Raw genomic sequence first — 25,581 nt, 5'->3', positions numbered from 1 at the left:
AAAATGGAAACTGTTAGGGGAGCAAATTGAGACACACTTAAACCTGTGCCTTAACAAATGTTAGCAAGGAAAAGAATGACACAGCAGTGTGCCTTCAAGTATAAAATCAGCTTGTGGCATGCTCTTGACTACACAGAAATAGAGCTGTTGCCAAATAACCAGGGGTTGGGGTGCTGCCTAAAAAGAGTGGGTCACAGTGGAGCAGGGCCGCAGCCGGGAGACGGTGCCCTGCATTCCTGCTCTGTGCATCAAAGGTCCCGAGGGACAGCAGGAATGCCTTTGAACTCAGCCTGGCCCTGGCTGAGTCCAGGCTAGTCTGTGGGGTCATGCTGCCCACCAGCAGCCCAGGTTGCCCAGTGACTGGCGGGGAAGGCTCACCAACCTCTGAAAACAGTGTCATCAGAACAGAGAGCTCTGCCACCCACTCACTCTGTTTGGGCCACCTGAACAAAACCCAAACAAAACAACTTACAGCAGCAGCCTCTCCAATCCAATGCAAGACCTGTCCGCAACGCAAGAGGCTTTAGTTGCTAGAGTTTAGCTTAGAGGTTTTAGTGGGGGTACTTAGTGGGGGCACAGAAGGAAGCCACCAGCTGCATCAAGCACTGAGTGGTTTTGATACATTTGGTCCACATTTGGGTCCAGTTTCCCAAATGGATGCCACATGAGGATGTGCAAGGGAGGTCCTGCTAGGTGAGGAGCCCCACCTCACCTGGCACTGGACAGGAAGGCTCCCAGGAGCCTGACCTCCACTGGCCGCACTAACCTCCACTCCTCCTGCCCCTGCCGCCATGCCTCCTCACCACAAACCTGCTCCACGTGGCTCCATCATGGCTGGCTGCCCAAGGCCCGGGGCCCCGGAGAGGGATGTCACAATGTCACATGCTCCTCACAAACCAGTCCAGCAGAAGGCCTGTGGCCTGGCTCAGTCACTGTCCATGACTGACATCACGGGCCCAGATGGTGAGAAGGGGCCTTTCCCCTCACCTCACAGAAACCATGGATAAGAACCTAATTCTTTGGCTTACGCTAAAAAGGAAAGGCGCTGAGTTGTCGAAAGACTGGTATCTCCTCCCCTACTCAATCCAGGATTAAGTGCAGAAAAGGCTGGCTGAAGACTCAGTTTCTCAGCAATGCCAAAACCATGTATTTATCTTCAAATTAGCACCAAACCTCAAACATCAGGAAGCAGACTTCATAGAATCCTGTGGTTCTAAAAACCACAGGAAATGGCAGGCATCTTTCCATGTCTTGTACCCCTTAAGAGGTGGGTCCTACTCCCGCGGGGGCTCAGGGGACTGTGGTCACCGCCTCAGCTCTGGGGACAGAGGCCTAAGGGAGGAAGGGTGACTGCATCAGAGTTAGTGGTCCGGCCTCCTGAGTCCTGGCCGCACCCGAGGCCCCAGCGCTGTCATGCACAGCATGCCACTCTGCAGCTCCTGCTAACTGGGAGGGCCACCTGGGCCACCTTCTCTTCATTCCCCTATGATTTTTCTTTGGTCACCTGGCGCTAACATTTTTAAGAAAAGTGTGACAACATAAAAGCCTCACCCTTTCCCCTACCTGCCTCCACCTCTCAAGTGCAGTGGGTACAGGGTGTGTGGGTCACTGTGGGATGAACCCTCCCCATGGCCCTCCACTGAGCAGCAGCATCACTGCAGGGCTGGGCAAGATCTGGCTCCTCCCAGGTGACAGGGCTGCCTGGCCTTGGACCTCACTTCCAGGATGTTCTAGATGTACTGAGTGTCGAGCTGAAGACGGGAAGGCAAACCTAACCTCACACTGCATGCTTCTGGGCATCAATTAGTCTGTTCTGTAGTGTCTGTTTTTCCTTGAAGACCTGGCCAAGGAGGGCAGCCTGGTGCTGTAGAGCAGGCTGCACTGTCCGTCCGGACCAGCCTTGTCCGGGCCTTCTCTACACGGTGGTGATAACATGCCTCTGGCCTGGGCTGCAGACGGGGCATGTGTACACAGGCTGGGTACTGCCTTTCCCATGAGGTTTATCCCATCTCCCACCTGGTCGTAATCTACTCCTTCCCCATCTCTATTCCCTATGGTGGGGAATACTGCCTTCCCTAGCAGGGCCAAGACATTCCACTCCCCTCCCCCCTACTGACTTCCCCTCACCTGCACAGTGGGGATTCCTAGTCGGGGGGGAGGGCAGAGTGCCCTTCCCATGGGCAACGACAGGCTGGAAGGTGGTGGTCCCTAGTATTCAGGGGACGAAGGTGGGGGACAAAGGAGTGGGAGGGAGGGAGTGCTGAGCCCAAGCTGGCCCTGCGCTGCTCCCCTGGGCCTACTTACCTGCCAGATGGGCCCAGCCCCTCCAGGGCCCGCAGGAGGCTACCCGCATCCTTGAGGTCTGCCAGGCGCTTCTCACTGGAGGTAACCTGCAAGGCAGGGAGAGCATGGTCGGCTGGCCCCTCCCTGACCCGTGCGCCCTGAGTCTCAGGCTACCCATGGCACTGAGAGGTGAGCCCTCAGCCCCAGCCCCCAGGGCACTGATCCTCATGGGGACAGAGGCAGACAGTGGTGACCCTTGGGTGAGCCCACTGGGCTGAAGGGAGTCCACTGGGCTGAAGATGTGCCGGGTCCTGGGGGCTGCTTCCCTTGGGTTCCTCAGGAGGGTTTGTGTTCCAGAAGCCTGAACATTCCAGTTAAAGCAAATTCAAGTGAATGAGCTTTCCAGGTATCAGTGCTGGGACCCAGCGGCCTTTTGGTCCTTGGGGCCTTGGGCCAACACAGCCTCTTTGATATGCACAGAAGGGTCATGACTCTGGGTACCTGACGACCTGGGGCACCTGAAAGAAGAAGCACTGACAACCAAACCGGGGCACCGCCCCACCCCCTTCCCAAGTGGCTCAGGAACTGTGTCCTTGCTAATAGCCATAGTCCTGGTAAAAACAGGAAGAACACTTGGGTGTCACTGACTGCAGTATCTATCTATGTGTGGGACCATAACCTCTCAGGGATGAAAAAGACTCAGACGCATGTTAACCCAGCCCAGGCTCCCAGAGACCCCCTCATTCAGCTCCCCCATAAAACAAAAAGTCCAGGCGAGGCAAGAAGAGAAGGCTTTAGGAATGGACCTTGATCCTAGAGACTTACTCTTAATTCACCACTTGTGTCCTACTTTTGTCTTTCTTATTTTTAAAATATTTTATGATAAACACTTGTATGGCATTTTTCATTCCAGAAGGCTCTGCAGTTTCTTATATGTTTTCCCACCTAGTCTTTGTATTTATTCTTCTTGCAAGGTGAGCATGCTGTGTGTTTGTTTTATAGATGAAGTAATGGAGGCTTACTGCAATTAAGGAGCTGGTAGAGGGGTGTACATGGAGCTGGACCCTGATTCCACCATGAAGCTGGAACCAGACTGGCCTCTGTCAACTCCCCCATTGCTCAAGGGTTCTGTCTTTTCACTTGCTCCTAGCCGCCAGGGCAGGATTACCATCTAGTTCTCAAGAAGACAGTGAGCATTTCTTAATCAAGCATTCATGTTGATAGGAAAGCCACAGGGGTAAATTAGACCTCAACATGGACTCTACATTTCACGTGAATGAATCTACACCTCCAGTGAGATATTACCCTACTTCCTGAGTATGCCAGCAACCAGCTGCCAGCTCAACTGCATCAGCTGTGATTTCTGCAAGGACTTGAATCTTATAAGAGATGTATAAAAATTTGCTCTGAAATGACATCCATCTTGAATTAAAAAGGTTGCTATTTGAAAATGTCAGCTGTAGTCCAGTTACATCTTAAGTAAGCACAACTTTATACTGAAGGCCTTACTGTGAGGATTCCCATCGGATTTTTCTCCAAACTGCCTCATACAGCTCATTTGAGCTACATGCAGACTCACTGCCTCAGCCAGCCCTACTGTGGGATTGTGTGTTGAGGCTGTGCTCCAAAGAGATCACCCCACAAGTTGCAAAGAAATAACAGGACTACATTCACTCACAAGGCTAGTTAGAAGGTGCAAACAGAAAAAAATATAGTGAGAACTATGTGATCAAAGAAAAAAACCAAACTAGCATCATGTACAGATGACAAAAATATAGGCATAAACAAAGCCAAAAGAACTAATTGAAAACTATGCAATTTAGCTACTTAATGGCACTCTTCAACAATGTCAACCACTGCCTCTTTTGTAAAGATGAGTTAACTAGAAAACAAAATTTTTTAATTAGATCAATCAGAGGCTCTAGTTCTGAGTAAGACAGAAAACACACGCCATCCTTTCTCTCTCTTCCAATGCAACTACACAACCTAAACAGAATGTATGGCACAGCTTTTTAAGAACGCTGGAAAGTAAACAGCAACAGGCAGATTGGGGAAGGATGCTGAATTCAAACACTGCTGAAATGCTGGTAAATTCACAACTTCTTTCCCTCCAGTACAGCCCAGTTTGAACTTAATGAATTCAAATCCCCATAAGTGAGCATTGTGGGGCAAAAGAGATAGCTCTAGAAGAAACCAGGCTTGAGAAATGGAAAAGGAAACTCCCCAAGTTCAGAGACAGGAGATGAAACACTCAGGTTTTCTCCTCTCCTTTTCCTGAGGTCCCTGGCAATCCTGTGGGACTGGAAAGTGAAAAATCTTGTGGCGGCAGGGCTGGCAGGGGCAGCAGGAACCTGCAGCCCCCACTCTTTTCTCTCTCTGTGTGTCCTCCCAATGTTTGGCCCAGACATGACAATTGTGGAAGTGAAAAGTATATGGCCAGACAGAAAATGGGAGACCCAGGGAATCAGAAAGTATTGGGGAAATAATAAATTGGGAAGAGTTCAAGAAAGCAATCTATAAAATTTTTATGAACTCCTAAGCTCACCCTCAGCATGTGCATGCATGGAATTGATCCAAATGGAATATCCCAAACTTAGAGAATTAACAAACCTCTGCGCAGATTCCAGACCAACCTTGCCTAAAGGACGGACATGTAAGACAGAACTAAACAGCACAGCAAATGCTTTGGAACTGACCTGACATTGAAATTAGAATGCCAACCTGCAACCTGAACCTAACCAATATCACTGTTTGCTAAAAATAGAGTATTAACATTCTCTGCAGGGTTCCAACAAGATAGTGTCTCATAATGTAATATTTAAAATAGGATAAAATCTAAAAGTGCTCAGCATACAAACAACCCCAAAATCTGAATTCACATAAGAAAAGAATCAACAAAAGACAATAGACAATAAGATGACACAGCTATTGGAATTATCTGACAAAGGCTTTATAAAGTGTTATAAAAATGCTAAAACAATCACACTCTTGAAATGAGTATTAAAATAGAATGTAACACTTTTGAAAAAAGTATCAGAAAGTATTAAAATAGAATGCAATGTACACAAAAAAAGACATAAAGGAGAAACAAATGGAAATTTTAGAACTAAAGATATAGCCAAAAATTTTAAAAACCACACTGAAATGGACTCATTAGCAAAATGGGATGAGACAATGAACTTTAAGATAGAGCAATAGAATTGATCTGATCTGGCAACAGAGAGAGAAAAAGGTTGAAAATACAAATGGATAGAGCCTCAGAGACCTGTGGGATAATAACAAAATTTTTGTGTCATTGGAGTTCCAGACTGAGAGGATAGAGTATGAATCGATGATTAAGGTATTTAAAGAAACCATAGCAAAACTATTCCAAGTGTGATGAAAGACATAAACTTACAGATTCAAGAAGCTGAGAAAATCTTAAATAAGATAAAACTGAAGGTTATTTATACACAAAGACATCACAAATTTGTCAAAGACAAAGAATATTGAAAGCAGGCTCAAAAAATGATACATTACTTATAGGGGAGCAAAGATTTGAATTACTGTGGGTTTCTCAACACAATGAGGACAGAGAGTGTGACACAAAGTTTTAAAGTGCTAAAAGAAAAGAAGCATCAACCTAGAATTCTGTATCTAGCAAAAATATTATTCAGAAATTAAGGTGAAATAAGGACGTTAAAGGTAACAGAAGCAGAACAGCTCTAAAAGAATTATTAAAGGAAGTTCTTTAGAGAGAAAGGAAATAATACCAGAAGGAAAGTTGGAACATTAAGAATGAGCAACAGGAATGGTAAATATCTAGGTAAACATAAAAAAATATTCTTTTTCTTTGAAATATGTTTGATGGTGGAAAAGTAAAACATGATACTATCTAATAGGGCTTTCAATGTGTGTAGATGTGATACATAAGAAAGCTGCAGCATAAAGGGGGAAGGGGAGAGGAATCTATAAAGTGGTAAGGTTTCTATATTGCAATTGAAGTGGTAAAATATTGATAAGTCAACTGTGAAAAGTAAATAATTTATAATCCCAACAGAAACCACAAAAGAAATTTATACGAAGAGAGTAAAAAACATGGTATGAGGTTGTCCAAGACAGTTTTGTAGGAAGAGCCTGAACTAGCCTCCTCCCATGGACACACCGAATTGACATCTTCATATTGAGGAATTCCCCTGAAAAAGAACAGAGGGCTGACTGAACAGCTTCTGCACAACAAAGGATAGAGGGACTACACAGAGAAGGGAAGGTGCGAAGGAGACATGACATGGTGGCCAGAACCCAACCCCCAGTGCTGCAGTCTTCACTGGGGAGGGATACCACTGAGGGGCCCATGTGCAGAAGTGCCCACTCTAGGCACAGCAAAAAAAATAGTGATTTAGAGCTACTAGATTATAAATGAAAGAAATCCACTTACTATCCCTAGTGTCTATCCACTGGTAAGGGAACTGCTGGAACACTCGGGTTGGAGGCACCAGCCAGCACCATAGTTTATGTATCCCTCTACCTGGATAGCAGAGCTGTGAGCAGGGCTCAGGCATACAAGCTGATCTGCTAGGGCTGCACAGTGAGTCCTGGGCCCCTAGCCCACACTTGCTCCAGCTGTCTCCCTAAGGTGTCCCCCACCCATGCCTGGCCCAGCGTTAGTCATCCCACCAAGTCAATGCTGGTACAGTGCACAATGGACAGCCTGGCCTGTGTCCACACCAGCTCAGGCCACCTCATCATGAAGCACCCCAGACATGCCTGCTCCAGCTCCAGCTCCTGCCAGGGGGGATCCAGTGTGGAGTACTCTGGGACTCACTAACCCACACTGGACCAGCTCCCACTGTCCTGCCAGGATGCCCCTGGCATGGAGCAGCTGGGTCAGTGCCCACATTGGCTCTGGCCATCCCATCAGGTAGCCCCAGGGCAGTGCCCCAAGACCCCGTGGCCTGTGCCTGCTCCAGCTCAGCAGGACATTCAAGGCCTCAGGAATATGTAATCTACACAAGGATGTTCCTGTACAAGGCAGGAGAGGTGGTGGTTACGCATAATTCATAGAACAAACACAGGAAAAAAAAAAGTATGTTCGAAAAGAAAGAACAAGACCCCTGAAAAGAATTAAATGAAGTAGAGATAAGCAATCTACCTGATAAAGAGTTAAAAGTGATGATCAGAAAGATGCCCAATGGACTTGAAAGAAGAGTGGATGAACTCAGTGAGAACTTCAACAAAGATGAAATATAAAGAAGAACCAGAATTGAAGGATACAATAACAGAAATTAAAAGTAAACAAGGGGGAATCAACAGCAGATGAGAGGCTGCTGAAGAATGGATCTGTGATAGTGGAAAGCACTGAAGCAATGGGAAGCCAGATACAAAAATAAACAGACTTTTTTTTAATGAGGATAGGTTAAGGGACCTTTAGGACAACATCAAGTGTATTAACTTTCACATTATGGGGATCCCAGAAAGAGAAGAGAAAGAGAGAGGGTCAGAAAACCAAGAAATAATAGCTGGAAACTTTCCTAACCTGAGCGAAGACAGACATCCAGGGCCAGGAAGCACAGAAAGCCCCTAAGAAGTTCCACACCAAGATACATAATAATTAAAATGTCAAAAATTACAGTTAAAGAAAGGATCCACATTAAGACACAAAATAATTAAGATGTAAAAAATTACAGATGAAGAAAGGATCTTTAAAGCAGCAAAAGAAAAGCAAATAGTTACATAAAAGGGGAAACCCATATGGCTATCAGTTGATTTTTCAGCAGAAATTTTGCAGGCCACAGAAGAATGGCATGATACAGTCAAAGTGCTGAAAAGAAAAACACCTACAACTAAAACTAGACTGCTCAACCTGGCAACATTACCATTCAGAATTGAGGAATGAGAAAGAGATAGTTAAAAGAGATCAACACTAAACCAGCCTTATAAGAAATGCTAAAGGGTCTTCTTAAGCAAAAATGAAAAGGCCATAACTAGAAAAAAATTATGAAAGGGTAAAATTTCACTGGTAAAAGCAAGCATATAATAAGGGTAGTAGATCAATCACTTATGAAACTCATATAAGGTTAAAAGAAAAAAGTAGTAAAATGTATTTCATATATATATATATATATATAAACTAGTTGAGGAATACACAAAATAAAAAGATATTAAATATGGCCACAAAATGTCAGGGGGTGGGGCAGGAGCAGGTAAAAAGGTGCTTTTAGAATGTGTTTGAACTTAGATGACCATCAACTTAATATAGATTGCTACGTATACAGGATGTTATATATGAACCTCATGGTAACCACAAATCAAAATCCAATGACAGATACACAAAAAAAATTAAAGGAATCCAAGCATAACATTAAAAAGTCATCAAATCACAAGGGAAGAGAATAAAAGAAGAAAGGAACAGAGAACTACAAATGCAACCAGGAAACAATGAACAAAATGCCAATAAGTACATACCTACTAATAATGTAGTCCAATATGCCAATCAAAAAAACATAAAGTTACTAAATGGATTAAAAAACTCACTCACCTGCATGCTACCTACAAGAGATTCATTTCAGACCTAAGACACATACAGACTGAAAGTGAAGGGATAGAAAAAGATATTACATGCAAATGGAAATAAGAAAAAGAACTAAGGCAGCAATACTTGTATCAGACAAAACAGACATTAAAATAAAGACTGTAACAAGAGACAAAGAGCATTCTATAATGACAAAGGGATCAGGCCAACAAGAGGATGTAACAGTTGTATATCTATGTATCTAACATAATGATAATAAGACAAATATTAACAGACATAAAGGGAGAAAATTGAAAGTAATACAGCAATTGTAGGGGACAGTAACTCCCCACTTACATCAATGGATAAAGCATCCAGACATAAAGTCTTGAATGACACCTTAGACCAGGTGGACTTAACAGATATACACAAAACATTCAATTCTCAAACAGCAGAGCACACATTCTTTTCAAGTACACATGGAAATTCTCCAGGATAGATCACATGTTAGGCCACAAAACAAGTCTCAATAAATTTAAAATTGAAATCATATCCAGCATCTTTTCTGCCCACAATGGTATGAAACTAGAAATCAACTATAAGAAAACTGGAAAAACCAAAAACACATGGAGGTTGAATACCATGCTAATAAACAACCAATGAGCCAAAAAAATCAAAGAAGAAAAAAGCAGACCCTGAGACAATTGAGAATGGAAATCCAACTTAAAAATCTTTGGAATACAGTAAATCAGTTCTAAGAGGGAAGCTTATAGTGATAAAAGGCCTACCTCAAAAAACAAGAAAACTCTCAAATAAACAATTTAACCTTACATGTAAAGAAACTAGGAAAAGAACAAAGCCCATAGTAAAAGGAAAGAAATTACAAAGATCAGAGTGGAAATAAATGAAATAGAGACTAAAACATAATAGAAAAGGTAAATGAAACTAAGAGCTGGTTCTTTGGAAAGATAAACCTTTAGCCAAGCTCATCAAGAAAAAAAGGAGATTTAATAAAATCAGAAGTGAAAGAGGGGAAATTACAACTAACATCAAAGTAATTAATAAAGAATTATAAGAGACTACTATGAAAAATTATATGCCAACAAATTGGACAACCTAGAAGAAATGGGTACATTCCTAGAAATATACAATCTTCTAAGAGTAAATCAGAAATAGAAAAAATCTGAATAGACCAATTATTAGTAACAAAATTGAAGTAGTAATACCACCCCCCACCAAAAAATTCCAGGACCAGAACCAGATGGCTTCATAAGTGAATTCCATCAGACATTCAAAAAAGAGTTAATGTCTATCCTTCTCAAACTATTCCAAAAAACAGAAAAGGAGTGACTTTTTCCAAATTCATTCTACAAAGCCAACATTACCCCAGTACCAAGATCAGACATAGACACTACAGAATTGCTAGGCCTAAAAAACACACATGCAAAAATCCTCAACAAAATATTTGCAAACCAAATTCAACAATACATTAAAAAGATCAAGTGGAATTTATTCCAAGGATGTAAGGATGGTTCAATACCTGAAAATGAATCAATGAAACAGCACATTAACAAAATGAAGAATAAAAATCATATGAACATCTCAAAAGATACAGAAAAAGAATTTGACAAAATTCAAGATCTGTTCATGATAAAAACTCTCAAAGTGGACATAGAGGGAGCAAACCTTAACATAATAAAGACCGCATAGGACAAACACAATAGCTAACATCACACTCAGTGGTGAAAAGGTGAACGCTTTTCTTACAAGATCAGAAAGAAGAAAGGAATGTCCACTCTCACCACTGTCATTCAACATAGTATTGGAAATCCTAGGCATAGGAAGCTGACAAGAAAAAGAAATAAAAGCATCCAAAATGGTAAGGAAAAAGTAAAACTGTCACTATCTGCAGATGACATGATAGTACATATAGAAAATCCTTCAGACTTCACCGAAATATTATAATAAATGAATTCAGTGAAATTTCATGATATAAAATCAATATATAGCAATCTTCCACACTTCCATATACTAATAATGAAGTAGCAGAAAGAGTAATTAAGGTGGCAATCACATTTACAATGCATGAAAAAGAATAAAATAACTTAGAATAAATTTAACAAAGGAGGTAAAAGACTTTGACTCTGAAAACTGTAAGACACTGATTAAGAAGAAATTAAGAAAAAGGCAACACAAATAAATGGAAAGATATACCATGCACATGGATTGGAAGAATCAATATTTTTAAATGTCCATATTACCCTAAGCAATCTACAGATTCAATCAATCTCTATCAACATAGCAACAGTATTTTTTTTAGCCAAACTAGAGCAAATAATCCTAAAATTTGTATGGAACCACAAAAACCCTGATAGCCAAAATAATACTGGGGAAGAAGAACAAAGCTGGAGGTATCACAATCCCATATTCCAACCATGCTACAAAGCTACAGTACCCAAAACACTATGGTACTGACACAAAAGCAGACACACAAATAAATGGTACAGAATAGACAGCCCAGAAATAAACCGAGGCTTATATGGTTAATTAATCTATGAAAAAGGCAATAAGAATATACAATGGGGAAAAGGATAATTTATTCAATAAATGGTGCTGAGAAAACTGGACTGCTATAATAAACAGTAATGGAGGTTCCTGTAAAGACTAAAAATAGAAATACCCCATGAACCAGTAATTTTACTTCTGGATATCTACTCAAAGAAATAAATAATGTAAATTCAAAAAGATATGTGAACTCCTATGTTTTTTACCAAGATATGGAAGCAATCTAAGTGTCCATTAATAGATGAATGGATAAAGAAGATGTGGTATATATACACAATGGAATATTCCTCAGTAATAAAAAGAATGAAACTTTCCCATTTGTGACAATACAGATGGACCAAGAGGGTATTATGCTGAGTGAAATAAGTCAGACAGAGAATGACAAATGCCATATGAATTCACCCATATGTGGAATCTAGAAAATAAAACACATGAACAAACAAAACACAGACTAAAAAATACAGAGAATGAACTGGTTGGGGGATGACCTAAATAGGTGAAGGGGATTAAGAGGTACAAACTTCCAATTACAAAATAAATAAACCATGGGGATGCAAAGTATAACATAAGGAATACAGTCAATAATATTGTAAAAATTTTTTAATATAATTAATGTACAATTACATTAGCAACATTATGGTTACTAGACTCCCCCCATTATCAAGTCCCCATCACATACCCCATTATAGTCACTGTCCGTCAGTGTAGTAAGATGCTATAGAATCACTACTTGTCTTCTCTGTGTTATACAGCCTTCCCTGTACCCACCACCCTACATTACGTATGCTAATCATAATGCCCCGTTCCCCCCCTTATCACTCCCTTCGCAACCATCCTCCCCAGTCCCTTTCCCTTTGGTTACTGTTAGTCATTCCTGGGTTCTGTGATTCTGCTGCTGTTTTGTTCCTTCAATTTTCTCTTTGTTCTTTTACTCCACAGATGAGTGAAATCATTTGATACTTGTCTTTCTTCACATGGCTTATTTCACTGAGCATAATACCCTCTAGCTCCATCCATGTTGTTGCAAATGGTAGGATTTGTTTTCTTCTTATGGATGAATAACATTCCATTGTGTATATGTACCACATCTTCTTTATCCATTCATCTAGTGATGGACATTTAGGTTGCTTCCATATCTTGGCTATTGTAAATAGTGCAGCGATAAACATAGGAGTGCATCTGTCTTTTTCAAACTGCAGTGCTGCATTCTTAGGGTAAATTCCTAGAAGTGGAATTCCTGGGTCAAATGGTACTTCTATTTTGAGCATTTTGAGGAACCTCCATACTGCTTTCCACAATGGTTGAACTAATTTACATTCCCACTAGCAGTGTAGGAGGGTTCCCCTTTCTCCACAACCTCGCCAACATTTGTTGTTGTTTGTCTTTTGGATGGTAGCCATCCTTACTGGTGTGAGGTGATATCTCATGTGGTTTTAATTTGCATTTCTCTGATGAAAAGCGATGTGGAGCATCTTTTCATGTGTCTGTTGGCCATCTGAATTTCTTCTTTAGAAAACTGTCTATTCAGCTCCTCTGCCCATTTTTTAATTGGATTATTTGCTTTTTGTTTGTTGAGGTGTGTGAGCTCTTTATATATTTTGGATGTCAACCCTTTATCGGATCTGTCATTTAGAAATATATTCTCCCATACTGTAGGATAACTTTTTGTTCTATTGATGGTGTCCTTTGCTGTACAGAAGCTTTTCAGCTTGATATAGTCCCATTTGTTCATTTTTGCATTTGTTTTCCTTGCCTGGGGAGATATGTTCAAGAAGAGGTCACTCATGTTTATGTCTAAGAGATTTTTGCCTATGTTTTTTTCTAAGAGTTTATGGTTTCATGACTTACATTCAAGTCTTTGATCCATTTCGAATTTACTTTTGTGTATGGGGTTAGACAGTGATCCAGTTTCATTCTCTTACATGTAGCTGCCCAGTTTTGCTAGCACCATCTGTTGAAGAGACTGTCAATTCCCCATTGTATGTCCATGGCCCCTTTATCGAATATTAGTTGACCATATATGTTTGGGTTAATGTTTGGAGTCTCTATTCTGTGCCATTGGTCTGTAGCTCTGTTCTTGTGCCAGAACCAAATTGTCTTGATTACTGTGGCTTTGTGTAGAGCTTGAAGTTGGGGAGTGAGATCCCCCCCCACTTTATTCTTCCTTCTCAGGATTGCATTAGCTATTCGGGGTCTTTGGTGTTTCCATATGAATTTTTGAACTATTTGTTCCAGTTCATTGAAGAAAGCTGTTGGTAATTTGATAGGGATTGCATTGAATCTGTATATTCCTTTGGGCAGGATGGCCATTTTGACGATATTAATTCTTCCTAGCCAAGAGCATGGGACAAGTTTCCATTTGTTAGTGACCTCTTTAATTTCTCCTAAGAGTGTCTTATAGTTTTCAGGGTATAGGTCTTTCACTTCTTTGGTTAGGTTTATTCCTAGGTATTTTATTCTTTTAGATGCTATTGTGAATGAAATTGTCTTCCTGATTTCTCTTTCTATTAGTTTATTGTTAGTGTATAGGAAAGCCACAGATTTCTGTGTGTTAATTTTGTATTCTGCAACTTTGCTGAATTCCGATATTAGCTCTAGTAGTTTCAGAGTGGAGTCTATAGAGTTTTTTATGTACAATATCATGTCATCTGCAAATAGTGACAGTATAACTTCTTCTTTACCAATCTGGATTCCTTGTATTTCTTGTTTTGTCTAATTGCCGTGGCTAGGACCTCCAGTACTATGTTGAATAACAGCAGGGATAGTGGGCATCCCTGTCTTGTTCCCGATCGCAGAGGAAAAGCTTTCAGCTTCTCGCTGTTCAGTATGATGTTGGCTGTGGGTTTATCATAGATGGCCTTTATTATGTTGAGGTACTTGCCCTCTATACCCATTTTGTTGAGAGTTTTTATCATGAATAGATGTTGAATTTTATCGAATGCTTTTTCGGCATCTATGGAGATGATATGTGGTTTTTGTCTTTCTTTTTGTTGATGTGGTGGATGATGTTGATGGATTTTCGAATGTTGTACCATCCTTGCATCCCTGGGATGAATCCCACTTGGTCGTGGTGTATGATCCTTTTGATGTATTTTTGAATTCGGTTTGCTAATATTTTGTTGAGTATTTTTGCATCTATGTTCATCAGGGATATTGGTCTGTAGTTTTCTTTTTTGGTGGGGTGTTTGCCTGGTTTTGGTATTAGGGTGATTTTGGCTTCATAGAATGAGTTTGGGAGTATTCCCCCCTCTTCTATTTTTTGGAAAACTTTAAGGAGAATGGGTATTATGTCTTCTCTGTACGTCTGACAACATTCCGAGGTAAATCCATCTGGCCCGGGGGTTTTCCTCTTGGGTAGTTTTTTGATTACAGCTTCAATTTCGTTGCTGGTAATTGGTCTGTTTAGATTTTCTGTTTCTTTCTGGGTCAATCTTGGAAGGTTGTATTTTTCTAGGAAGTTGTCCATTTCTTTTAGGTTTCCCAGCTTGTTAGCATATAGGTTTTCATAGTATTCTCTAATAATTCTTTGTATTTCTGTGGGGTCCGTCATGATTTTTCCTTTCTTGTTTCTGATTCTGTTGATTTGTGTTGACTCTCTTTTCCTCTTAATAAGTCTGGCTAGAGGCTTATCTATTTTATTTATTTTCTCAAAGAACCAGCTCTTGGTTTCATTGATTTTTTCTATTGTTTTATTCTTCTCAATTTTATTTATTTCTTCTTGGTCTTTATTATGTCCCTCCTTCTGCTGACCTTAGGCCTCATTTGTTCTTCTTTTTCCAATTTCAATAATTGTGACATTAGACCATTCATTTGGGATTGTTCTTCCTTCTTTAAATATGCGTGGATTGCTATATACTTTCTTCTTAAGACTGCTTTTGCTGTACCCCGCAGTAGTTGGGGCTTTGTGTTGTTGTTGTTGTTTGTTTCCATATATTGCTGGATCTCCATTTTGATTTGGTCATTGATCCATTGATTATTTAGGAGCATGTTGTTAAGCCTCCATGTGTTTGTGAGCCTTTTTGCTTTCTTCGTACAGTTTATTTCTAGTTTTATGCCTTTGTGGTCTGAAAAGTTGGTTGGTAGGATTTCAATGTTTTGGAATTTACTGAGGCTCTTTTTGTGGCCTAGTATGTGGTCTATTCTGGAGAATGTTCCATGTGCACTTGAGAAGAGTGTGTATCCTGTTGCTTTTGGATGTAGAGTTCTGTAGATGTCTATTAGGTCATCTGTTCTAGTGTGTTTTTCAGTGCCTCTGTGTCCTTACTTATTTTCTGTCTGGTGGATCTGTCCTTTGGAGTGAGTGGTGTGTTGAAGTCTCCCAGAATGAATGCATTGCATTCTATTTCCTCCTTTAATTCTGTTAGTATTTGTTTCACATATGTTGGTGTTCCTGTATTGGGTGCATATATATTTATAATGGTTTTATCCTCTTGTTGTACTGAGTGCTTTATCATTATGTAATGTCCTTCTTTATCTTTTGTTACTTTCTTTATTTTGAAGTCTATTTTGTCTGATACTAGTATTGCAACACCTGCTTTTTTCTCTCTGTTGTTAGCATGAAATATCTTTTTCCATCCCTTGACTTTAAGTCTGTGCATGTCTTTGGGTTTGAGATGAGTCTCTTGTAAGCAGCATATGGATGGGTCTTGCTTTTTTATCCATTCTATTACTCTGTGTCTTTTGATTGGTGCATTCAGTCCATTTACATTTAGGGTGATTATTGAAAGGTATGTACTTATTGCCATTGCAGGCTTTAAGTTTGTGGTTACCAAAGGTTCAAGGTTAGCGTCTTTACTGTCTTACTGTCTAACTTACCTCACTTATTGAGCTATTATAAACACATTCTGATGATTCTTTATTTCTCGCCCTTCTTATTCCTCCTCCTCCATTCTTCATATGTTGGGTGTTTTGTTCTGTGCTCTTTTTAGGAGTGCTCCCATCTAGAGCAGTCCCTGTAAGATGCCCTGTAGAGGTAGTTTGTGGGAGGCAAATTCCCTCAACTTTTGCTTGTCTGGGAATTGTTTAATCCCTCCTTCATATTTAAATGATAATCGTGCTGTATACAGTAATCTTGGTTCGAGGCCCTTCTGTTCCATTGCATTAAGTATATCATGCCATTCTCTTCTGGCCTGTAGGGTTTCTGTTGAGAAGTCTGATGATAGCCTGATGGGTTTTCCTTTGTAGGTGACCTTTTTTTTCTCTCTGGCTGCCTTTATTACTCTGTCCTTGTCTTTGATCTTTGCGATTTTAATTATTATGTGTCTTGGTGTTGCCCTCTTTGGATCCTTTGTCATGGGAGTTCTATGTACCTCTGTGGTCTGAGAGGCCATTTCCTCCCCTAGTTTGGGAAAGTTTTCAGCAATTATTTCTTCAAAGACACTTTCTATCCCTTTTTCTCTCTCTTCTTCTTCTGGTACCCCTATCATGCAGATATTGTTCTGTTTCGATTGGTCACTCAGCTCTCTTAGAATTCTTTCATTCCTGGAGATCCTTTTATCTCTCTCTGCATCAGATTCTCTGTGTTCCTGTTCTCTGTTTTCTAGTCCATTAATGGTCTCTTGCATCTCCTCCATTCTGTTTTGAAGGCCTTCCAGAGCTTGTTTTATTTCTGTATTCTCCCTCCTTAGATCTTGCTTATTTCTCTGCAAGTCCATCAGCATGGTTATGACTTTTGTTTTGAATTCTTTTTCAGGAAGACTGGTTAAATCTGTCTCCCCAGGTTCCTTCTCAGGGGAAGATGTAGCAGATGCTGAAGCTGTCTGGGTTAGTCTTGTCTTTTCATGTTGACAGGTTCTATTGACTGTCAGCTGGGAGGGCCAAAGTTTTCACTTGCTACTGGCCTTTCTTTACTGGGACAACTGCGACCCCTAGTGGCCTGTGTTGGGCATTTGCATGTAGACTGCATCTCTGTATCTTGCCCGGCCCGTATGGAGGAAGCTCCCTTGCTGTGGGGGTGGCCAGCCTCAGGCTGCTGCTCTGCTATGGCGGGGCCCCGGAGGGGTAATGGTCGGGGGGCTGTTTGGCTGTTTACCTCCATGAGGGGTCTCAGAGCTGTTGCCCAGGGGGTTAGTGCACCCGGAGTGCCCTGGAATTTCCAGCTGCTGGACTATGACCCGGGATGCTTCCGTCCGGTGGTGGCGTCCCTGTCCCTTTAAGACTTTCAAAAAGCGCTCGCTTTTCTTTGTCACAGGGGTGCTGGCTTCGGGACCCACTCACAGATCTTGCTGTCCTGTTTCCCTAGTTTCCAGCACTCCACACATGCAGTGTCTGCGCTCTGGTGTGGATGGCTGGGGCTGGGTGCTTAGCAGTCCTGGGCTCCGTCTCCCTCCCTGCTCTGACTCCTCTCCTCCTGTCGGGAGCTGGGGGGAGGGGTGCTCGGGTCCCGCCGGGCCGGGGCTTGTATCTTACCCCTTTCACCAGGCACTGGGTTCTCGCAGGTGTGGATGTAGTCTGGCTGTTGTCCTGTGTCTTCTGGTCTCTCTTGTAGGATTAGTTGTATTTGTTGTATTTTCAAAAATATATATGTTTTTGGGAGGAGATTCCCACTGTCCTACTCACACCACCATCTTGGCTCCACCTCCTCTTTATATATTTTTGTAATAACTTTTTATGATGACATATGATATCAACTTACGGTGAGCATTTTGTAATGTATATAATTGTTGAATAAGTGTTGAACACCTGAAACTAATAAAATATTGTATATCAACTACAATTAAAAAATAAGTGAGATAAAATGTAACACTAAAAGACATTAAATAGCTTAAGAGAAGACAGGAGAGAAAAAGCAAGGAAATAGAGGGGATAAACATAGTCAGATAAAAGATTGCATCCTAACATTTCAAGAATTACATTAAATATAGATGACTGAAATGTAGCAAATAAAAAAGACTTTCCTGAGTAATTAAAAATGGACAACTATATATTGTCTACAAGAACCTTCATTCAAATATAGTGAGCTAGGTTGGCTTAAAGGATGTAAAAAAATACATTGTGTAAACATGAATCAAAAAAATAGAGAGTGGCTATATATTAATATTAGGCAAAGAAAACTTTAGAACAAAATTTATCTGGGATAAATAGGGATATAATATTTTGATAAAAGGGTTCTGTGACCAAGAAGATATAATAATAAATATGTATGTGTCTAACAATAGAAATTAAAAATTCACAAGGCAAAAACAGATATAACTAAAAGGAAAAATAGACATATCTACATTTGTACTCAGAAACTTCAAAACTACTCTCTTAGTAATAGATAGAATGAGTAGTAATAGATAGAATAAGTATAAAAGAGTTGAAAAACACCATCAACCCACTGGATCTCATTGACATTTGTAGAGTATTAAACTTATCAACAACAGAATATACACTTTTTCCCAACAATCCAGGAACATTCACCAATGTATACAATATTCTGGGTCATAAAAAAAGTCTTACCTAATTTAAAAGAATTGAAACAATATAAATTATATTCTCTGATCATAATGGAATTAAATTAGAAATCAATAGATAGCAGGAATATCTCTAGTCACCTGGAATTTAAACAACATATTCCTAAATAATCCAAAGACCAAAGAGGATGTCAAAAGGAAAATAGAAATTACTCTTAACAAAATGAAAATGACTACATAGTAGATCAAAATCTGTGGTATATAGCTAAAGCAATGTTTAGGGAGAAATTTATAGTACTAAATACTTACATTAAAAAAGATGTCAAATCAATAATCCAAGCTTTCATGTTAAGAAACTAGAAAAAGAAGATCAAAAAGATCCCAAACCCAAAGAGAGAAGGAAAAAAGAACAGAAATCATGGTAAATAAAAGTCCAAATACATTAATATCTACACTAAATGTAAACTTACCAAATACTACAAGTAAAAGACTATGAATTTTCAGATTGGATATAAATGACACACAACTACATGTTGCTTACAAGAAATGTACTTAAATATAAGGCTACAGAACTGAAGGTTAAAGAGTGAAAAAGATACTCCACACAAATGGTGATCACAGAAAGTTGGCAATTTATAAAAAGATCAATTGACCAGGATGATATACCAAGCCTAAATTCTAAATGCACCTAATAACAACTTCAAAATAAATAACACCAAAAAAATGACAGAACCAAAGTGAGTATAAGACAAATTCATAGTTTTGAAAGAATACTTTTAAATTTTTCCCAGTAACATGAATACAAAAATCAGAAGGGACATAGAAAGCTGTTCACAAGATTAAAAACTTGACATGATTGACAGATATAGAAAAATTCATCTGACAACTGCAGAATATATACTATTTTCAAGCATACATATTATGTTTTGAAAATACACCATACACAGGGTCATAAATCCAGTTCTGACAAATTTCAAAGGTAGAAAGCTAACAAAATATGTCAGGATCCGTATGCTAAAAACTACAGAATGCCAATAAAAGAAAAAAACCTAAATAAATGGATATACTAGGTTCATTGTTCATGTATCAGAAGCCTCAACAAAGATATGAATTTCACCAAAATACAGGTTTCATGCAATTCCTATGGAAATCCCAGGATTTTTTTAATAGATATAAAATAGCTGATTCTAAAATTTCTATGGAAAGGCAAAGGAACTATAATAGCTAAAACCATTATGAATAAGCAGAATAAAGTTGGAGGAACATACATAATTTTAAGATTTACTATATAGCTACAGTAACCAGGATAGTGTGATATTGGCAGAGGGGTAGACACAGAGATCAAGAGAATGGAATTGAGAACCTAGAAATAGATCTACACAAATTGTATTAAAGTTTTGACAAATGTGCAAAGGTAACTGAATGAGGTGAAGATAGCCTTTTGAACAAATGTTGCTGGAACAAATGGGTGTCCATAAGCAAATCATGAACCCAGGCACATACAGTCTATTTTATTTTTTTGACCACTTAGGAGATGATTTTAATAGTTCATGCAAGGGCTGGCTTAGATAAGGTGCTAGTGACGGATGTGGGGAGAAGTGATGCATCGTGTGTATTTTGGAAATGGAGATCTCTTATTGGTTGGAAGATGAGACCTGCATTTCCTCCTATCTCTGATCTTTCTGACCAAGTCTTCCTTCTTGTCTCCTTCTCACCCTTTTGACCAGTGTTCTAAAACAGGGTGGCGGTATTTGGTAATATGTGAGGACTGCCCAGGCACATATTCTTATACCTTTAGTAAATCAAATTCAAAGTGGATCATGGATCTGACTATGAAATGTACAGCTATAAGACTTCCAGAAGAAAATACAGGAGAAAATCTATGTGATCTTGGGTTTGTTGATGAGTTCTAGATACAATACAAAAGCATGACCCCTAAATGAAAAAAATTTAAAACTTGGACTTTATCAATATGAAAAACTTTGCCCTTTATAAAATACTGGTAAGAGAATAAAATAAGGCACACATTAGGAGAAAATATTTGTTAATCACATCTCTGATAAGGTATTTTTATCCAGAACATATAAAGAACTCTTAAAATTCAACGACAGAATAAGCCCGATGGGCAGAAAAGCTGAACAGACACTTCGGATGAGGCGTCATGGGCAGTGACCGAGCACATGAAGGTTCCCTGTAGTGAGGGAACGCAGAGCGAAACCGCAGCCCAGCCACACACCTACTTGAATGGCCTACATTCATGAAGCCGATAGTAACAAATGCTGGTCAGGAGTCAGAATAAGTCTCATTCTCTCATTCACTGATGGTGAGAATGCAAAATGGTGTAGCCCTTTAGGAGGCAGCTTAGCACTTTCTTATAAAATTAAACATAGTCTGACCACACAGCCCAGCAACTGTACTCTTAGGTATTTACCCAAATGAATTGAAAACTGATGTCCATACAAAAACCTGTATGCAAAAGTCTATAGCAGCTTTTTAAAAATTGCTAGAAATTGAAAGGGACCAAGATGTCCTTCAACAGGGAAATGGAAAACAATAAGGAAAGCTGTCACACAGCACACAGTAGGGCTGATTTGATTTTTAGGATGAGATATCAGTAAAGATAAGTCTGGGTAATTTTGGAAAGAAAAGATTTTAATTAGCCTTGCTAAATCATTTTGTCCAATGATGCCAATTTTCTATAATTAGTTAAACTGGCAATATTAGGATTTCATTTGGCTTTGAAATGATCCTGAGGAGTGAATTACTTTCTCCCAGAGTTTGGGATCCTCTTAGGCCATTAAAAGTTATAAATTATGTTAACAACCAACTTTCTTTTAGAAGTATTCCACTGTATCTACCAGACAATGTGGCCTTTAACGATGTATTTTCTTGTTTCTTAAACGTTTCTGAAAACCAAATTATGGGCCTGCTCAAAAGTCATCATGCCTACTTGTTTGACCTGCCTAAGTGGAGAATGTTTTGTGTACACTGAGACCCACAGAAAAATCTCTTTACCATTCTGAATGAGGTAGGAATAAAAGTAATACTGAGTTCATGGCTAAGCAACTCTGGAGAACTTCTCATGGCTGTTATAGTAGTCAAGAAAGAGCACTGCAGTGAGTCTTTAAGAAAATAAGTAATGCAAGAGAAGACAGGCAAAGAGTGTAAACATAATACCTTCTTCCTGTAGCTACTATCCTTATTACTAGCAGTCAGGTAATGTCCATAAGCCAAGCCAAGCAAACTTCATGAGTGGTTTTCATTATTTCAACACTTCAAATGGCAGGTGTCCATGTCCTGCAAACAGAGTCATGCCTGCCTCACATTTCTCTGCTTTATGATGAAAATACATCACCTGAATATGGAGTGCTAGTCATTATCTCATGCTACTAAGATCAGACTGGTAGCTGTAAATATGTAAATATGTAAATATGACTCACATGGCTAAAATCAATAAAAAAATCATCAAAATGGAAACATGAATTATACTTAATGTATGCAGTTCACCTGGTAGACAGGGATTGTTCAAATATGGGGTCTTTATGAGAAAGACTGTCAAAAAGTTGTCAAGTTTAGGTTAGAAATAAGATCAGCTTGGAAAGATAATTTCCCTACTTTTATATTAATTGAGGATATAGAAAAAAGCAGTTAACATACTTCTGGTAAATACACTATCTTACCCAACCTTCTGCTATGGTCACTTGAACATGGCATTGTGACAACCAGTTTCATGCATCATCTAGTATAATGAAAACATCGAAAGGAGATGCTAGTAACCTGCAGAATCATCCCTTAAGCTCCCTACAGGCTCAGGAATCGCAAGCGGGTGGCTTTATCCATATACCCTGCAAGACAGAGTGGGGGTGGCCCCCTTCTGGTTTTCAGCTTCCTGGTGCAAACTAATGGACAGGTGAGGTTGTGAGAACAGAGAGGACAGTGGCCTGCCCAGGGCCAGGGCCAAGTGGCCACTGAGGGACAAACCAGACCTGGTGCCTACATTCTTTATCTAAGGCCTTTAAAGACATGTAAAACAGAATGTAATTTTATTTTCTATCATTGTGGTATATCATGAATTTATGCTCATAAATATGACTCACAGCACCATCCTAGTGAAGCTCATAAAATGCTCCAGTGCAAATTTCTCTATTTATAAACAGCTTTTGGTATGGAGAGAGATGTGGCTGCAGCTGAGTCAGGCGTGGGCAGGCCATGAGACTTTGCTTATGAAGGGCTAATAATGTATGTCTGCATTCTCAGTGATCCTGAATGTGTGTGGCAAAATGAAGCCAAGTCAGCTTGTTTTCTGATCATGAGTTCCTGTAGACGGGCCCAGGCAACACTGACAGACGAGAAAAAATCCAGGAGATGAAGCTGACGGTGCACGCAGCCCAGGTGCTCCTTGGCACTTGTTACTACAGATACACACTTCACACAGTGGAGGATTATTTTAATTTCATGGCCTTCAGATCTCATAAATACAAGTAAAAACAAGTAGGTAACTATGACAACTCTACTCAAGAGAGCTTAAATTTCAGAAAGAAACCATCCATCGAGACTCTTTATTTTGGTTTCTTAACATACACTTTGCCTTCTCTTCAGCTGAGGCTTTTATGTTACTTCAAAGCCATTCCTATTAATTGCATATCAAGACATGCCATTGCCCTGCCATTGGACACCAGGGTGGACTCAGGAAGACGCTCTGCTTGGTGATGGAATCTGGCAATCCTGCCCCACTTTCTACCTGGTGCTGCAGGGCTCACTCTGGGTCTCTCCAGAAACCTCTCGAGCTGCTGCCAGGGTTTCGCTCTTCACATTTCCATTAAAGTGAGACCATATTAACACATGCTGCTCTGCACCCAGGCCCATACGCTCCTCACGTCTGAGGAGGGCACTGGGAGTGCAATGGAGTGATTGTTAAGCACGGCCTTTGGCTGCCTCATGGCCACAGGTGCCTTCCTTAGAGTCCATTTAGGAACTTGATGTTCCTCAACAAAAGCAAGCAAGACCCCTTCTGATGAGGGTTAGTTAAGCAGTGAGATGATCTGAAAGAAATCTAGAGGCATGCCTAAGACCTCCTATCAGTGGGCCTGTTGATGGCCAGGGATCGAGGGGGTTTGGGGCACCTCATGGGAAGATGCAGGGTCTTTCAGATGAGGCAGGCCCAGTCACAAAGCCTTGCTCCCCAAGATTTGGCTTAGATTCCCACGGACTAGGTTCTTTGGCCAGGGATAGAGATATTACACTAAACCTGAGTGGTATTGGGGCATGAACAGAGCCATGTTTGCGTCCGGGTGGACCACTGTGGAGGCATTCTTCCATGCTCTGCATGATGCACAGTGCAGATTTCACTCACTGGGAGACTGCAGAGGCACTGATGCCTGGGGAAATGCTACTGGAATATAGTAATTCCTCAAGCGGAAGAAGGCTGGTGCAGAGGAGGAAGAAACGGGTGACAACCTCTTATTCAAGGGTATCCATGGTCTCCATGCTGAGTGACAAGAACAACTCGGGGAGGGAGGGAGCACACACAGGGCATCAGCAGGTATGCTCAGATAAAGCTGACAAAACCTCGGTTTCAGTTAGACACTGCTGGGATTCACCTTTGTCTACAAGACTGAGCCAAAAGGCAGCAGAATAAAAAGAGCTTGGGACCTGGATCAAGACAGAAAACTATCATTTCTGAGCACCCACTATGTTCAGGAACAAAGGGAAATGCTTTTGAATACATTATCTCCCCAACCTTGAAAAGTAAGTATTATTGTGTCTATTTTACAGAAGAGGAAACAGGCTAGCAGGGCTTATGTGACTTGCCACAGCCACCTGGCCAGCGAACTGTGGCACCGAGATATGACCCAGTCTCCCCAACTTCAAGATCCACGTTCTTCCCAAGAGGCCACTCCACCCTCTCTTGTGCATCTTTGCATACTGCACGGCTGTTGGCAGATTGGCTGATTAATAATAATAAACGACTAATAAAATAGTGCCTCACTTCTAGCTCCACCACCCGCATGCCAGTGACCTTGTGCAAAGGCTCACCCACTCGTGCTGCTGAGCGCCCTGCTGTGCACTGTGTGATACCCTCTGCTTCCTACCATTGTCACTGTTGATCCCTGACAGTCCCAGTGGGAGCAGAGATCACAGAATCTCTCTTCTGGTGGGAACCAGGGGGCACAGGTCTTGCCTGAAGGTGTCTGTGACTCCTAAGTCCTGTCTAGTAAATGGTCCCTGATGTGGAGAGGGACCACTTGTCTGGCAATTTCTCTCAGCACCTGGCTTTGTGCATCTCTCCTTGCCCCCTTTGGTGGAGGTCTGTCCTTGCTGGTGAGAGGAAGCAAATTAACAGTTTGCTGGACTCTTCCAATGCCCCTCTGAGGAGGCCGTCAGAGATGGGGCAGGGCTGCCGGTCACAGTGGTGCTGGGACTGAGGCCAAACCCAGCCAACTCTCCGCATTGCCCCTCCCAGCCAGCTGTCACGCTGCGCTCCACCTCCCTCAGCAGGTCTGGCTGCAGAGGCGCAGAGATAGCCAGTGTGGGACAGGGGAGGAGGGAGCCGGTGCTCCCATGTGTGAGGAGGAGGCTTATGTTCTGTCTTGGAGGAGCAGCCCCAGCTTCCAGAAGCCCAGGCCGCCAAAGGAACAGTTCAGCCTTAAGTGTTTAAGACTGCAGCTTCTAGAACCAGGGTCAAAGTGGGGAGTGCCCAGCTCTCAGCTGGTACTTCCACACGTGGAAAAGCAGCACACAGAGAATGGATGGCAGGCAAGCATCCGAACTATCAGGTGGTATGGGTGAGCCGACGGTGGTGAGAACACGCCAGTGGGGGAGGATTCCCTTTTCTCTCTTGACCTTCCT

The 25,581-nt window shown here is 40.9% G+C and overlaps 1 protein-coding gene across 7 annotated transcripts in view; it reads right to left on the bottom strand.

The window, feature by feature from the left end:
• ULK4 (unc-51 like kinase 4) overlaps positions 1-25,581 on the bottom strand; it is a 724,727-nt gene that overhangs the window by 689 nt on the left and 698,457 nt on the right. For all 7 annotated transcript variants that reach the window (XM_057497570.1, XM_057497568.1, XM_057497577.1 and 4 more), the window contains one exon: positions 2,305-2,390. In XM_057497570.1, the coding sequence (XP_057353553.1) occupies positions 2,305-2,390 (86 nt within the window). The remainder of the gene's footprint in view (positions 1-2,304; positions 2,391-25,581) is intronic.

This window comes from Manis pentadactyla, chromosome 1, assembly GCF_030020395.1.
Source record: "Manis pentadactyla isolate mManPen7 chromosome 1, mManPen7.hap1, whole genome shotgun sequence".
In the NCBI taxonomy this organism is placed as follows: domain Eukaryota; kingdom Metazoa; phylum Chordata; class Mammalia; order Pholidota; family Manidae; genus Manis; species Manis pentadactyla.
This window is presented reverse-complemented; position numbering and strand designations above follow the sequence as displayed.